The sequence below is a fragment of the Hyla sarda genome, chromosome 2 (genome assembly GCF_029499605.1).
Source record: "Hyla sarda isolate aHylSar1 chromosome 2, aHylSar1.hap1, whole genome shotgun sequence".
Classification (NCBI taxonomy): domain Eukaryota; kingdom Metazoa; phylum Chordata; class Amphibia; order Anura; family Hylidae; genus Hyla; species Hyla sarda.
In genome coordinates this window covers 315,003,781-315,019,061 of record NC_079190.1, presented here as the reverse complement: position 1 = coordinate 315,019,061, position 15,281 = coordinate 315,003,781, and the positions used below count along the sequence as shown (strand labels likewise).

Genomic DNA, 15,281 nt, shown 5'->3' with positions numbered 1-15,281 from the left:
TTTTTTTGGTTTAGTTCCAATACACACAAAGGGAATAAACATGTGAATTGCAAAACATGTGTTACTGCAATCCTTTTCTGTGAGAAATACTTTCAGGGGTGCCAACATTTACGGCCATGACTGTATATTTAATTCACAGGATGTCTATGCTGTGACCATCACACTGCTGAACCATCGGCTGTGCTTGGAACTTTTACATACGCAGCAGATTGTAATTTGTGCATGTTGCGTAGTGGGACTAACACCTCATATTTATTTGTGCACATTTTGTCCTGCTTATAGCCTGGATCTCCCTTTCATCTGTGTCCCCTCTGTGCTGTTCCTCTTGGTAACAGAGATCCATTATTTGGCTCACTGGTTTTTAATGGTTTTTAAATGTCTCTAACTGTTTGTTTGTCATTTTGCATATGTGTTCAATAAAATTATATTTTAATTGATCTATATATATACACCTCTCTCTGCAATGTGTATTTGACATAAAACATGTGATCAAGTATTATCAAAATATCTTCAGCCATACGGTAGTTATGCTAGTACATACATTTCCCATAGATTTGCATTGGACTTTAAACAAAAACCCCAACCCTCACAAATGAGGGTAGATTATGGTTAAATTAACTATCCTGTATTATTAGTGGACATATACTGTAAGTAAAATGTGACCGAGTATTATCGAAATATCTCCAGCTGTTTGGAAGTTATGGATATATTTCTCACAGACTTTTATGGGACTTTAAACAAAAACCCTGACCCTGGCAAATGGGGGCGGGTAAGGGTTAAACTACCTATCCTATGTTTGTTGTTGACATATTAGTAACGTGTGCAAAGTTTCATGTTAATATCTTTAGCCATTTGGATGTGATGCCGGAACATACACACACACACACACACACACACACTGGCCCTCATTTACGAAGAGTGGAGTGTAGGTTTCTTTCTGGGTTTTAATTCCCTACAATTAATTTTCCACAGTATTTACTAAGATTTCCCTACATTTTCCACTTTCCCTACACTTTGCTTTTTTTTTTTTTTTACACATGCTCTGATCTGTCTGGTTTTCCTCAGCTCAAATCCACCACATTTTGTGTGGAAACCTTAGTAAATATGTTGGGTTTTTGTGGAAATGTCGGGAACACGCCCCTTTTTGGAGACCACGCCCCCTTTCCCACCGGCCATGCCCCCCCAGGTTTTCTTAGCAAAATGGAGAGTTAGTCGGGTTTTTTCAATTCTAGCGCAAAATCTGGCGCAGACAGAATTTCTGGCGCAATTTGACAGAATCTGGCACACAACCTGACAAAACATGTCGGGTTCGCAATAGTAAATGAGGTCCATTGAGTTTTATATATATATAGATGTAATTTCTAGCATATTTGTAAACCACTTAATTTACCAACAATTACTCCTTCCTAATTTTTAGCCATTTGGCGTTTCACTACTCTGCTATCTGCTGTCATTTGTCTGTTAGGGAAAATCTCTCTAGTAACGGAACGGCTTTGTGCTGGAGGCAAAAGGTGAAAGCTTGAGAGATTCTGGGCTTCTGAGTGTTCCTACCTGCCAGCTGAGCTAGTCTGCCTGTTGAAGATGATCCACACTGTGCTTGGATGATTAAAGGACATCTGCAGCCATTTAACACTTATCCCCTATCCACAGGATAGGGGATAAGTGTTTGATCGGGGAGGTCCGGCCACTGGGATCCCCCAAACGGGGCCCCGGCATTAGCGCTAATGCACGTAGCGTCCACCTGAGAGGTAGACTGCTACGCCCCCGCCCCCAAACAGTTCATAGAGTTACATGGAGGAGGCGAGTCAGCTGCAAAATGGAGGAGTTACATGGAGGAGGCATGTCAGCCACAACGTCTCCGTGCAGGAGATCGCAGGGGGTCCCAGCGGTCGGACCCCCCGCGATCAAACACTTATCCCCTATAAGTGTTAAAGGGCTGCAGATGGCCTTTAATATAGGCTTTAGTCCCATTTTTCACAACTCATAAAGCTCAGGTCAGCTGTCCCTTGTGTAAATACTGCTGTATATCCACATTGCTGTTATGTGCTATGTATAACCAAATCATGCATGTTTTTAGAAATCTTTTGAAATAGGTATGCTTTTGATCCCTTAACAACACATGGCATAAATGTAGGCACTGATTGCCGCCTGAAGTATGAAGCACACTTCATACCTGGTGAGTAACAGCTGCTTTTAGCACAGGAGACTCGCTGTTAATGCCAGACATCAGCAGTCATGCTGATGACCAGCATTAAAGGGGTACACTGGTGGAAAACAATTATTTTTAAATGAACTGGTGCCAGAAAGTTAAACAGATTTGTAAATTACTTCTATTTAAAAATCTTAACCCTTCAATTACTTATCAGCTGCTGTATCCAGAGCAGGAACAAATTCCTATTTCTCTTGTCCATTGCTCTGGACAGTTCCTGACTTGGACAGAGGTGTCAGCAGAAAACACTGTGGTTAGACAGAAAAGAAATTCAAAAAGAAAAGAACTTCCTCTGGAGCAAACAGCAGCTGATAAGTACTGGGAGGATTAATATTTTTTAATAGAAGTAATTTACAAATATGTTTAACTTCCTGGCACCAGTCGATAATGTCCAAAATCGAGAATATCGGCTGATAATCCCTATTACTGACTGTGATATAAAGCATATTTCTGACTGATCAGGGCTGCTAGAAAGCAGTAAAAGCTATGCCTGAATAGTAATTATAAAGAAGTTTGACAGGATGTGATTAGTTTATTGGGGTACAAATTTGTGACAGTTGCGCTATAATATGTCTAAAAATGAAAATTGTACATGGGGACTTGTAGAGATATTATAGAAAACATTTTGTTTCTAGAGCAGGTCAAATATGTCAACCGATTTTAAAGAGAACCTGTCATGAAGCAAACCTTTTGATATATTAGGCCATTTTTTTAAATAAAAAAATCTTTCTAGTATATATCCTGTATAAATAATGTTGTCTTCTTTGTTTTTCTTGTATTTGAAATTTCTGCCACTAAGTGTCTCCCTTCTGCTCCTCTTCGCACTCAACGCACAGACTTTGGTCTCCTGCCAGACTGACATGAGTCCAAAGTTTGGAGGTACGGCTGGGACAGGACATGGCCGGCTTTGCCCATCTCTTGCTCACTACCTGTCAATCAGGCAGGCGGGAGGGAGCACTGTGCACGCTGCACACCCTTTTGCTCCATGGCCTTTGCCTCCTGTCCCCTGCCTCCCTGTGAAGCAGAGCAAGCCGTCAGATTGCACTACAGCTTAGTGCAGCGCTGGTGGTCCTAGGATCACTTTCTATTGGTTTCCGACAGAATGCAGCATAAAGTAGAGAGGGCGGACGTGAGCCCCGACAGGGCTTCAGATGTTATAGCGCCTGCCGGGGAACGCGTCCTTCCTTATGCACAGAGATCACAAGCAGTGAGCATGGAATAAGGTGTAAAATAAATGTTTTTAAACAGACAGAAAAATAAATTCATGTATACATTCAGGGAAACTTTTCCGGAAAAGTCACCTGAAATGACAGGCACTCTTTAAGTCTATGCTGGAAACTATATTTCTTCCAACTGTTTGACCTGCCTTCCATTATTCTGCAGAAAGAAAAGAATACTCAGTCTTCATCAGTTAAGGAGGCAATAAAGTACTGGCAAAAACTTCGGCATGATCTTGAAAGAGCCAGATTGCTTACAGAATTAATTCGTAAGAGGGAGAAGCTGAAAAGAGAACAAGTAGGTGTCTTGCTAGAGCCCATGTTCTATTGTGTTTGATATGTTCTAAAACTAATATATATGACTTTTGTTTCTTCCTCATGACATCTCATCTCACTGCCTTTTTTTGTCTATTGTGTATATACCTCTGTAAAGTACAGGACAAACTCAGAAATTCAAATCCTTCTAGAAATAATCAGTCCCTTCCAGCGACAGCACCAGCCAGAGCTGCTGTAGGCAAAACAGCCTTTCTGCCAAAAGGTTTTATCTTGTACCAGATATTCCGTTTGCTGTAATTGATATAGCATCTAGATTATCCTATACCTGGAAACCTATTCTTGTGAGGGACAATCTGAAGTATACTCAGTATAAATGGTTTTCAGGCCTTTAAGACAGACCAAAGATGACTTGCCTGAGGTGGTCATGTGTTCCAGACTTGTCATGTGTGGTCTCTAATGGACTGTCTAGCACAGAAAAATATGATGAGAAGATTGAAATAATTGTGCCATGCACAGTGGGCACGCTGTCATAATTGCCTCATCCAGTACACGCCCAACTCAGGTAACAGTACAGTGGCGGGGGTATTTTTTTTTTTAACATCTAATCAGCATGCACTATCACTGAGAGATTCCAAGGAACACATGCCAAGTATGATATTTTCTGATTTTCCTTTTTATGTTAAGCTGTTTGATGTACATACATTTATGTATATTCTTGTTAAAGGTTTCTTTGACTTTTGTTGTTCAGATTATTTTAAATTTTTTAATCAAATTTTGTCTTTATTTCTCTAATTGGACAGTTTTGAGGGGTAATCTAAAATGCCTGTACAGAAGTCTTGATGGTGGCAGCAAATTTTAGAGGGAAACACTGGATAACATCTGCAATGAGTGCAATATATATATATATATATATATATATATATATATATATATATATATATATACATATACACACACACACATACAGTTGCAAGAAAAAGTATGTGAACCCCTTGGAATTATATCGATTTCTGCACAAATTGGTCATAAAATGTGATCTGATCTTCATCTCACAACAATAGACAATCACAGTCTGCTTAAACTAATAACACACAAAGAATTAAATCTTACCATGTTTTTATTGAACACACCATGTAAACGTTCGCAGTGTAGGTGGAAAAAGTATGTGAACCCTTGGATTTAATAACTGATTGAACTTCCTTTGGCAGCAATGAATTCAACCAAACGTGTCCTATAGTTGCAGATCAGATGTGCACAATGGTCAGGAGTAATTTTTGACCATTCCTCTTTACAGAACAGTTTCAGTTCAGCAATATTCTTGGGATATCTGGTGTGAATTGCTTTCTTTATGTCATGCCACAGCATCTCAATCGGGTCAGGACTCTGACTGGGCCAGTCCAGAAGGTGTATTTTCTTCTGTTTAAGCCATTCTGTTGTTGATTTGCTTCTGTACTTTGGGTCATTGTCCTGTTGCCACACCCATCTTCTGTTGAGCTTCAGCTAGTTAACAGATGGCCTTAAGTTCTCCTGCAAAATGTCTTGATAAACTTGGGAATTCATTTTTCCTTCGATGATAGCAATCCATCCAGGCCCTGACGCAGCAAAGCAGCCCCAAACCAGGATGCCCCAACACCATACTTCACAGTTGGGATGAGGTTTTGATGTTGGTGTGCTGTGCCTCTTTTTCTCCACACACAGGCCAGCATTTATCATTGTAGGTGTAAGTGAAGCATTTTTATACACCTTTTTTTGTGTGCTGAAAATGTGTAGGAGCACCAAATTTATTAAATGGTCGCAGAGCATTTGATACATTTTGTGCAGGTAAACATGCTAACAAGCGAAGTCTGGGCTGGTGTCGTATTAGAGACTTTTCAGTGGCTTTGTGCCTTTTTTGCACCTTTTCACAAAAAGGTGCAGTTCATAAAACCCTGTATATCATGTGTATTGCCAAAATCAGTGGATTGCAAATGAAAATCTGCAGAAATGTGTAAACCAAAAGGCGCCTTTTCTGCGCCTTTTATAGACACAAAAAAAGTCTTAAGACAATGATAAATGTCGGCCATAGTGTTGTGTATTTCTTGCAAACAACTCAACTTTGACTTCATCTGTCCACAGAATATTTTGCCAGTTCTGCTGTGGAACATCCAGGTGCTCTTGTGCAAACTGTAAACATGCAGCAATGGTTTTTTTTGGACAGTAGTGGCTTCCTCTGTGGTATCTTCCCATGAAATTAATTCTTGTTTAGTGTTTTACTTATTGTAGATTCAGGGATGTTAGCATATGCGGTTGCAGTACGGTTTTTAAACCAGAGCCTCCGGTTTAAAAACCGTACTGCAACCGCATACATTTTCGTATTTTTCAACATGGACATCAACGGGAAGCGCACATACGTAAAAACGCATACGGAGGATTATGTTACCAAGACAGGCTATTAAGCTTGGGGTTTGGAGAAAAGACGTCTATGGGGCAATCTGAACAAAATGTAAAAATATAAGCATGTAGGGTTCAGAGATCTTTTATACCTAGGCCGGTAATCATGACAAGGGGGCATCCTCTATGTCTAGGGGAAAGAAGGTTTCACCATCATCACAGGCAGTAATTATTTACTGTAAAAGCAGTGAGACTATAAAACTCTCTGCCACATGGTGTTGTGATGTCTGACTCAATAAACAAGTTCAAGGGGGGCATGGATGTTTTTTTCTGGAAAAATATAATATTAAAGGTTATGGATACCAGATTTATGGAGATAGACCATTGATCCATGGATTTATTCTGAATGCCATATTGAAGTCTGAAGGAAATTCATCCTCTGTCATGGGGCAGTTGGCATCTGCCTCATGGGGGGTTATGCTTCCCTATGAATCAACACAGTAGGGTTTTAGGTTGATGGGCTCTTGTCTTTTTGTTTAACCTTACAAACTATGTTAATACCGTGTTTCCCCGAAAATAGTACCTACCCCAAAAATAGGCCCTAGCCGGATTATCGGGGTGGGCTGCAATATAAGCCCTACCCCGATCATAAGACCTAGACCAGTGGTCTCCAACCTGCGAACCTCCAGATGTTGCAAATGTTTGCAACATCTGGAGGTCCGCAGGTTGAAGACCACTGACCTAGACAATGCCCGGGCTGCAAATATTAAAAAGCAATCTTTAACTTGCCTTCGTTCTCCGTTCCCCCGTTGCTAAGGAACCGGCCTCGCTGTCCTCTGCTGTTCTCGCTCGCCGGCCGGCTTCTTACATGACATTCAGCTCGGCCTGTCATCGGCCGAGGCGGGACATCGCTGCGGCCAGTGATAGGCTGAAGGCTCTGAGACATCACAACACCAGGAAGCAGCAAGAACAGCGGAGGGACCATGAGGCCGGTGCCTTAGCAACGGGGGAACGGAGGACGAAGGTAAGTTAAAGATTGCTTTTTAATATTTGCAGCCCGGGCACAGGAATAGATACAGTGCAGCGGCTGATAATTATTTGGCAGGGGGGGAGAGAAGCTGCGCTCGCGGGTGACAAATGATCATTACCCCGATGTGGGGATTGTGGGGTGCAGCGCTGGGCTGATAAACCGGCGGGGGTGGGGGGGTGTTCTCGCGCATATCACATGATGATAATTGGGGGGGGGGGGTAAATACCGTGGAACCGCCATGTTGTTCAATGTGCATATCATAGATAAATAAGCCCTACACTGAAAATTAGCCCTAGTGTGTTTTTTGGGGCTAAAATTTATATAAGACCCGGTCCTATTTTCGGAGACACACGGTATGTTACAGGGTGGGGTGGCAATAACCGGGCACACAGCCTGCATTCAATTATCAATAGTGGCGCTTGCCCCTGTACACTGTACATGGAGAAACAGTGAAAAGCAACTACTGCATTTTTCCTGGGAATAAGACTGCTTTAAAAACAGAAATGACACTGCAGAATTTTACTACCTATGACAGCCAGGAGGGTCTTTGTTCCAGTAAGGAGGGGAGGAGAGGTGTAGAGAAGGCCAGACAGGTTCTGTTAGTGGGGGACTTGGTCATTAGGGGCACAAACAGGACATTCTGTCACAATGACCGGAATTGGCGATCAGTGTGTTCTCTTCCTTTCGCTCGCGTTCGCCACATCTCAGATCGGATTGACAGATTACTTGGGGGGGGGGGGGAGGGGTTGTAGCTAGTAAGGACCCAGAGGTCGTGGTGCACTTTGTCACCTATGATCTAGTATAGTTAAGGATAAGTGGAGTTTCCTTAGAAATTTCAGGGACTTGGGCAGTAAGCTTAAGGCAAGGACCTCCAAGGTAGTAACATAGTTCATAAGGTTGAAAAAAGACCAGAGTCCATCAAGTTCAACCTAAACCCTAATAAGTCCCTATTGAGTTGAGTTGATCCAGAGGAAGGCAAAAAAAAAACTCATACTAGAGGTAAAAATTCCTTCCCGACTCCAATATGGCAGTTAGAATAAATCCCTGGATCAACCTTCTGTCCCTATAAATCTAGTATACATAACCAGCAATGTTATTACTCTCCAAAAATGCATCCAGACCCTTTTTGAACTCTATTACAGAGTTCACCATGACCACCTCCTCCAGGAGAGAATTCCACAGTCTCACTGCTCTTACAGTAAAGAACCCCCGTCTGTGCTGGGGTAGAAACCTTCTTTCCTCTAGACGTAGAGGATGCCCCCTTGTTATTGATACAGTCCTGGGTTTAAATAGATCATGGGAGAGATATCTGTACTGTCCCCTGATATATTTATACATAGTTATTAGGTCTGCCCTAAGCCTTCTTTTTTCTAAACTAAATAACCCTAATTCTGATAATCTTTCTGGGTACTGTAGTCCTCCCATTCCCCGTATTACTCTGGTTGCCCGTCTTTGAACCCTCTCCAGCTCCACTATATCTTTCTTGTACACTGGTGCCCAGTACTGTACATAGTCTGACTAGTGATTTGTACAGCGGTAGAATTATTTCCTTGTCGTGGGCATCTATGCCCCTATTGATGCACCCCATGATTTTATTTGCCTTGGCTGCAGCTGCCCGACACTGGTCACTACAGCTAAATTTACTGTTAACTAAGACTCCTAAGTCCTTTTCCATGTCAGTCGTCCCAAGTGTTCTCCCATTTAATACATAATCCCAGCCTGGATTTTTCTTCCCCATGTGCATTACCTTACATTTATCAGTGTTGAACCTCATCTGCCACTTCCCAGCCCAAACCTCCAACCTATCCAGATCCATTTGTAACAGTTAACTGTCCTCTATAGTGTTTACCGCTTTACAGAGTTTAGTGTCATCTGCAAAGATTGCTACTTTACTATTCAACCCCTCTGCAAGGTCATTAATGAATATATTAAAACGGACAGGACCCAAGACAGACCCCTGTGGTACCCCACTAGCAACAGTCACCCAATCAGAATAAGTACCATTAATAACCACCCTCTGTTCCTATCATTGAGCCAGTTACCCACTTGCACACATTCTCCCCCAGCCCAATCCTTCTCATTTTATGCACCAACCTTTTATGTGGAACCGTTTCAAATGCTTTGGAAAAATCCAGATATGCGACATCCATCGATTGCCCCTGGTCCAGTCTGGAGCTCACCTTTTCGTCAAAGCTGATCAGGTTAGTTTGACAGGACCGATCCCTCATAAACCCATGCTGATACGTGGTCATACATTTATTATTATCAAGATATTCCAAAATAGCATCTCTTAGGAAACCCTCAAACAATTTACATACAACCGAGGTTAAGCTATCAGGTCTATAATTCCCGGGGTCACCTTTTGACCCCTTCTTAAATATTGGCACCACATTTGCCATGCGCCAGTCCTGGGGAACAGTCCCTGTCACTATAGAGTCCCTGAATATTAAAAATAGGGGTCTGTCTATTCTTAATTCCTTTAGAACACGGGGGTGAATGCCATATGGACCTGGTGATTTGTATATTTTAATTTTTGTAGGCGGCACTGTACTTCTTCCTGGGTTAGACAGGTGACCTGTACAGGGGAGTTTACCTTATCACACTGTATTTCACCTGGCATTTCATTTTCCTCAGTGAATACAGTGGAGAAGAATTTGTTTAATATATTTGTTTTTTCCTGATCCCCATTTATAATTTCTTCCTCATCATTTTTTAAAGGGCCTACACTTTCATTTTTGACCTTTTTGCTATTTATATAGTTAAAGAATATTTTGTTGTTATTTTTACTCTCTTTGGCAATGAGTTGTTCTGTCTCTATTTTTGCGGCTTTTATCTGTTTTTAATATATTTTACATTTTTCTCTATAGCTTTTTAATGCTTCCTCACTGCTGTCCTGTTTTAGTAATTTAAATGCTTTATTTTTGTCATTTATTAGCCCCTTAACATTTTTATTCATTCATATTGTTTTTTTTTAATTTCTGACCCTTTTATTCCCATAAGATATATACATCTTACAGTGAAAATTTAAGATATTTTTAAGTCTCCCATATAGTGTCAGTATTTCTTTTTTTGAGGACATTATCCCATTTTATATTGTTATGGGATTCTCTGAGTTGATCGAACTTTGCCTTCCTAAAGTTCTTTGTTTTGTGTGGCCCCTTGAGAGATTCCCTTATTATGTAAGTTATAATGTATTATATTATGATCACTATTTCCTAGGTGTCCATCTAAGTCCCCCATTATTATCACATCATTTTGATTTGCTGCCTTGTTTATTTGCCTCAATAATTGATCTTCTGCCTCTTCCATTTTTATCTCCATATATTTCTACCCATAATGACTCCACATTATCGTTTCCCTCCCAAATATCCTCCAGCAGTGCGGCCTTCAAATTGGACTTTACATAAAGACAGACTCCTCCCCCTTTACGTTTTGTCCGATCCTTCCTAAATAGACTATAACCCTGTATGTTGACCGCCCAGTCACAGGTATCGTCCAACCAAGTCTCTGTTATACCTACAATGTCATAAGCCTCCTCCGAAATTTTCAACTCCAGTTTGTCAGTTTTATTGGTCAGACTTCTGGCATTAGTCAACATGCATTTCAATGGTGTATGTGTTTTTTTTCCTATGATGCCTATCCCTATTAACTATTCTAACCCCTCCCTCCGCTCCACTCCCAGGTACATTATTAAGTCCCACCCCTCTATCTACACTCACTTCCCCCTCTATGTTGTAGGTTCCCTTCCCCCCCCAGTCCCTAGTTTAAACACTCCTCCACCCTTCTAGCCATCTTCTCCCCAAGCACAACTGCACCCTCCCCATTGAGGTGCAGCCCATCCCTACGGTAGAGCCAGTAACCGACAGTGAAGTCGGTCCAGTTCTCCATGAACCCAAACCCCTCCTTCCTACACCAGCTTCTGAGCCACTTGTTTACCTCAATAATCTCCCGCTGCCTCTCTGGTGTGGCTCGTGGTACATGTAATATTTCAGAAAATACTACCTTTGAGGTCCTTGCCTTAAGCTTGCAGCCTAAGTCCCTGAAATCATTTTTAAGGACACTCCACCTACCTTTTACTTTGTCATTGGTGCCAATATGTACCATGACTGCTGGGTATTCTCCAGCCCCACCCAGCAACCTATCAACCCGATCTGCGATGTGCCGAACTCGAGCGCCAGGAAGACAACACACTGTTCGGCGATCCTGGTCTTTGTGACAGATTGCCCTGTCTGTCCCCCTAATAATGGAGTCCCCCACTACGATTACCTGTCTGGCCTGCTCTGCACTCCTCCCTCCCTCCTTACTGGAGCAGACACCCCCCCTGGCGGTCAGAGGCAGAGTCCTGCTGCAGTACCGCTAGCTCTGAAATGGCATCCCCCTCATCTGCCAACCGGGCAAACTTGTTGGGGTGTGCCAGTTCAGGACTAGCCTCCCTGACACTTTTCCCTCTACCCCGTTTTCTAACTGTAACCCATTTAACTGCTTGACTGTCCTGCACCTCCGTCCCACTATCCTCCCCCACCTCTACCATAGAGAGTACTTGCTCAGTGAGCAGGAGACTGCTCTCCAAGTTGTCAATGCGTCTCAGTGTTGCCAGTTGCTTCTCTAGATCCAGGATCTGGGCTTCCAAATGAACTCGCACACATCTCGCACAACAATATGCACCCTCAAACTGCTGTTCAAGGATTGCATACATTGTGCAAGATGCACACTGGACTGCCTTTTCCAACATGGAGGCCATACTAGATTTGGGGGATAGCAAAAATTTAAGGGGTATTCCAGGAAAAAACTTTTTTATATAAACGCCCAGTTTAGAAGCAAATCCCCATAGCAAACCTCTTCTAAACTGGGCGTTTCCCGAGACAGGTGTCATCAGAGAGCACTTAGACAGAAAAAAACAACCTTAACTTCAGAAGCTCATAAGTACTGAAAAGATTAAGATTTTTTTATAGAAGTAATTTACAAATCTGTTTAACTTTCTGGAGCCAGATGATATATATATATAAAAAAAGTTTTTTCCTGGAATACCCCTTTAAAAAAATAAAATAAAATATTTCAATTTAAACTTCCTGAATTTAAAGTCCCTTAATTTATAGTCCCCTCACTTTTATACGCACTCACTTGTATACTTCACACTCTTGTATACAGACACACAATCACTAGCTCAGACAATCTCTAGATATACTTGGTTTTATAGTTACCAAACAGCACCTCTTTCTTCACAGCCTGGAAGTGAATGCAAGGGCTAGCTGGCTGCAAACAGCTGCAATTTATCAGCTGCTAATTATTTAGTTACTCCACCCTCTCTCCACCTGTAATCCTCCCAGACAGAGAAAGAGAGGGAAAGAAAACAACTCAGAAATGTACTCAAAATGTTCACAATATTTTACAGTATACCCTTAATTTTAAGTCCCCTCACTTGTATACTCACTCACTTGTATACTTCACACTCTTGTATACAGACATACAATCACTAGCTCAGACAATCTCTAGATATACTTGGTTTTATAGTTACCAAACAGCACCTCTTTCTTCACAGCCTGGAAGTAAATGCAAGGGCTAGCTGGCTGCAAACAGCTGCAATTTATCAGCTGCTAATTATTTAGTTACTCCACCCTCTATTTGCTGAAACATTACAATTGCACAATTTTGTGGTGCAATCATTTTTTTTTCTATGTGTGTTAATTGATTGCAATGATACTAATTTATTTATATCCTATTTTGTTTGTTTTTACTACTTAAAAAAATGGCTTAGATGGGGTTGCTAACTTTGATAACTTTTAATTCCGCTTTTCTGATATGTGGTGTGACCAAAAATTGGCAATTCTACCATTTGGTATTCATTTTTGTTTGCGGCACTCGCTGTGCATGATCACTAGCACTGTATTTAAATTTTTTTTTCTTTTTATAAAAAAAAAAGTTAAAATTTTTTTTATAATAGGGGGATTTTATGTTTTTAAAGAAAAACTGTCAGCCTGTTCACCCACACTAAACCCACTATACACTGGGTTATGGTGTGGGGGAACAGGAGTCCAACAAGGCATCACTTACTTAAATATGTCCAGTAGGTCCTGAGATATGTCCCCCAGAAGATTCTCTGCTAAATTTTGTGAATCGCACACAGGGGGCGGGGCTTCAACCATTCAATTTACATATTCATTGTCTGTGACTCCACTTCACTAGGATGTAAAGTGACAGACAATGAATATGTAAGTTGAGTGGGAGGTGCCCCGCCCCCTGTGCGCGATTTACTGAATTTAGCAGAGAATTGTCTGAGGGGCATATCTCAGAACCTACTGGACATATTTAAGTAAGTGACCCCTCATTGGACTCCTGTTCACCCACACTTTAACCCAGTGTATTGGGTTTAGTGTGGGTGAACAGGCTGACAGTTTTCCTTTAAACAATTTGTTTCCTAGGGGGCCTCTATAATTTATAATTCTATAACTTATCATTTGATTGTTTATATAGATACAGGTCGATGCAGTACACATGTATTACATTGTTCTTTTCTATCTGTGATCTACTAGTACAACCTGCTTATAGATGTAACCGTAGATCTGTCAAATCAGCCATAGAAATATAGAAAAGCCTATGGCAGCCATGAAAACCAATCAGTGATAGGACCCCTGAACTACCAATGATGCCTAATATAGCTTTTGATTGCTGCATCTAAACAGTTAAACTCTTATGTCTGTCATTGATGGCAGTGTTAACTGCAGATAGCAGCAAGCACTAGCAATGTTTGTAGTGTACTCAGCTCCTGACCCTGTTCCATACTCTCTCACCTGATGCATGACATGTATTTCATGGATTAGGAGGGCTTTTTTTTTGCCAATTTAATGCTAACTCACCGCCCATATTCCTGCAGTGTTATATGCTTCATCCCAAACTCCGCTCCATTCACACATGCAGCTGGGTCATGTGGCCACCACATGCTTTACTGTGTCAAAGGGAGGGGTCTGTCCTGTGTGGCCATCTTTTTGTGAACTGCACAGATTACATAATTATCTATATCATCCTCCATGGCAGTTAATAGACACTTCCTTTCCTCACCAGATTCTGCCTTGTGTCAGTCTGCCCCCTTCAAGCAGGGTAACATTTTTCTACTGAGGCGGAACTAAGTCGGAGATAAACTGGGGATCAAGGAAAGGGCATACCTTTTCTTCTACCTGATTAAGATGACAAGTTGAATTGGATAACTTTATATTTATTTTCAACTTTACTGTGTTTCTATATTTTCTCCTTCAGGTAAAGTTAGACCAGGCAGCTTTGGAGTTGCAGTTGACTCCATTCAATGTATTCCTCCGGACTACTCTGGACTTATTGCAGGCGAAAGACTCAGCCAATATCTTTAACGAACCTGTTAACCTCAAGGAGGTAAAACATTTTTACCTTTCTATTCCATTTAAAATGTGCTTTCTAGATCCACCTAGGTTGACATCATATAACAACTACCCTTTTTTTTTTATTTTTTTTTTATTTTTTTAGGTACCAGACTACATGAATTTTATTTTGCACCCCATGGACTTTTCAACAATGCGCCACAAACTAGAATGTCATCAGTATCCATCCTTTCTAGCTTTTGAGAATGACTTTAATTTAATGGTTTCTAACTGTTTGCGATATAATTCGCGAGAAACTGTGTTTCACCAAGCTGCTTTACGCCTTCACCAATTGGGAACAGCAATACTGTGTAATGCAAGGCACCAAGCAGAAAGCATTGGATATGATTCAAGCACACTGATGCATCTTCCAGAGAAGCTTCATGCTGATGACTACTATCGCTTTTCATGGGAAGAGGGTAAGAGAACTACTCTAAGAATATAAAAAATTACCCTTACCAGTAAATTAGAAAAAACTGCAAATCATAAAATATGAACAAATAGAAAGTAGAAGGGACTCAACAATAAATAAATCTGTCGGTATGTCAGTTAAGTGTCAGAAGAAGCGCAGCACTCAATAAAGGATCCTTGAGATTCTTAACCCCTTAAGGACTGAGCCCTTTTTCATTTTAAGGACGCAGCCCTTTTTTGCAATTCTGACCACTATCGCTTAATGCATTAACAACTCTGGGATGCTTTTACAGATTGTTCCAAATTCTACTTTAACACAGTGGTAAATTTCCGTCTTTACTTGCATCCTTTCTTGGTGAAAAATCCCAAAATTTCATAAAAAT

The 15,281-nt window shown here is 41.1% G+C and overlaps 1 protein-coding gene across 8 annotated transcripts in view; it reads left to right on the top strand.

Moving 5' to 3' along the window:
* The window catches only part of BRPF3 (bromodomain and PHD finger containing 3), a 238,296-nt gene that overhangs the window by 140,545 nt on the left and 82,470 nt on the right, over window positions 1–15,281 (top strand). For all 8 annotated transcript variants that reach the window (XM_056557734.1, XM_056557733.1, XM_056557737.1 and 5 more), the window contains 3 exons: window positions 3,593–3,724; window positions 14,354–14,482; window positions 14,594–14,906. In XM_056557734.1, coding sequence (XP_056413709.1) covers window positions 3,593–3,724; window positions 14,354–14,482; window positions 14,594–14,906 — 574 coding nt within the window. The remainder of the gene's footprint in view (window positions 1–3,592; window positions 3,725–14,353; window positions 14,483–14,593; window positions 14,907–15,281) is intronic.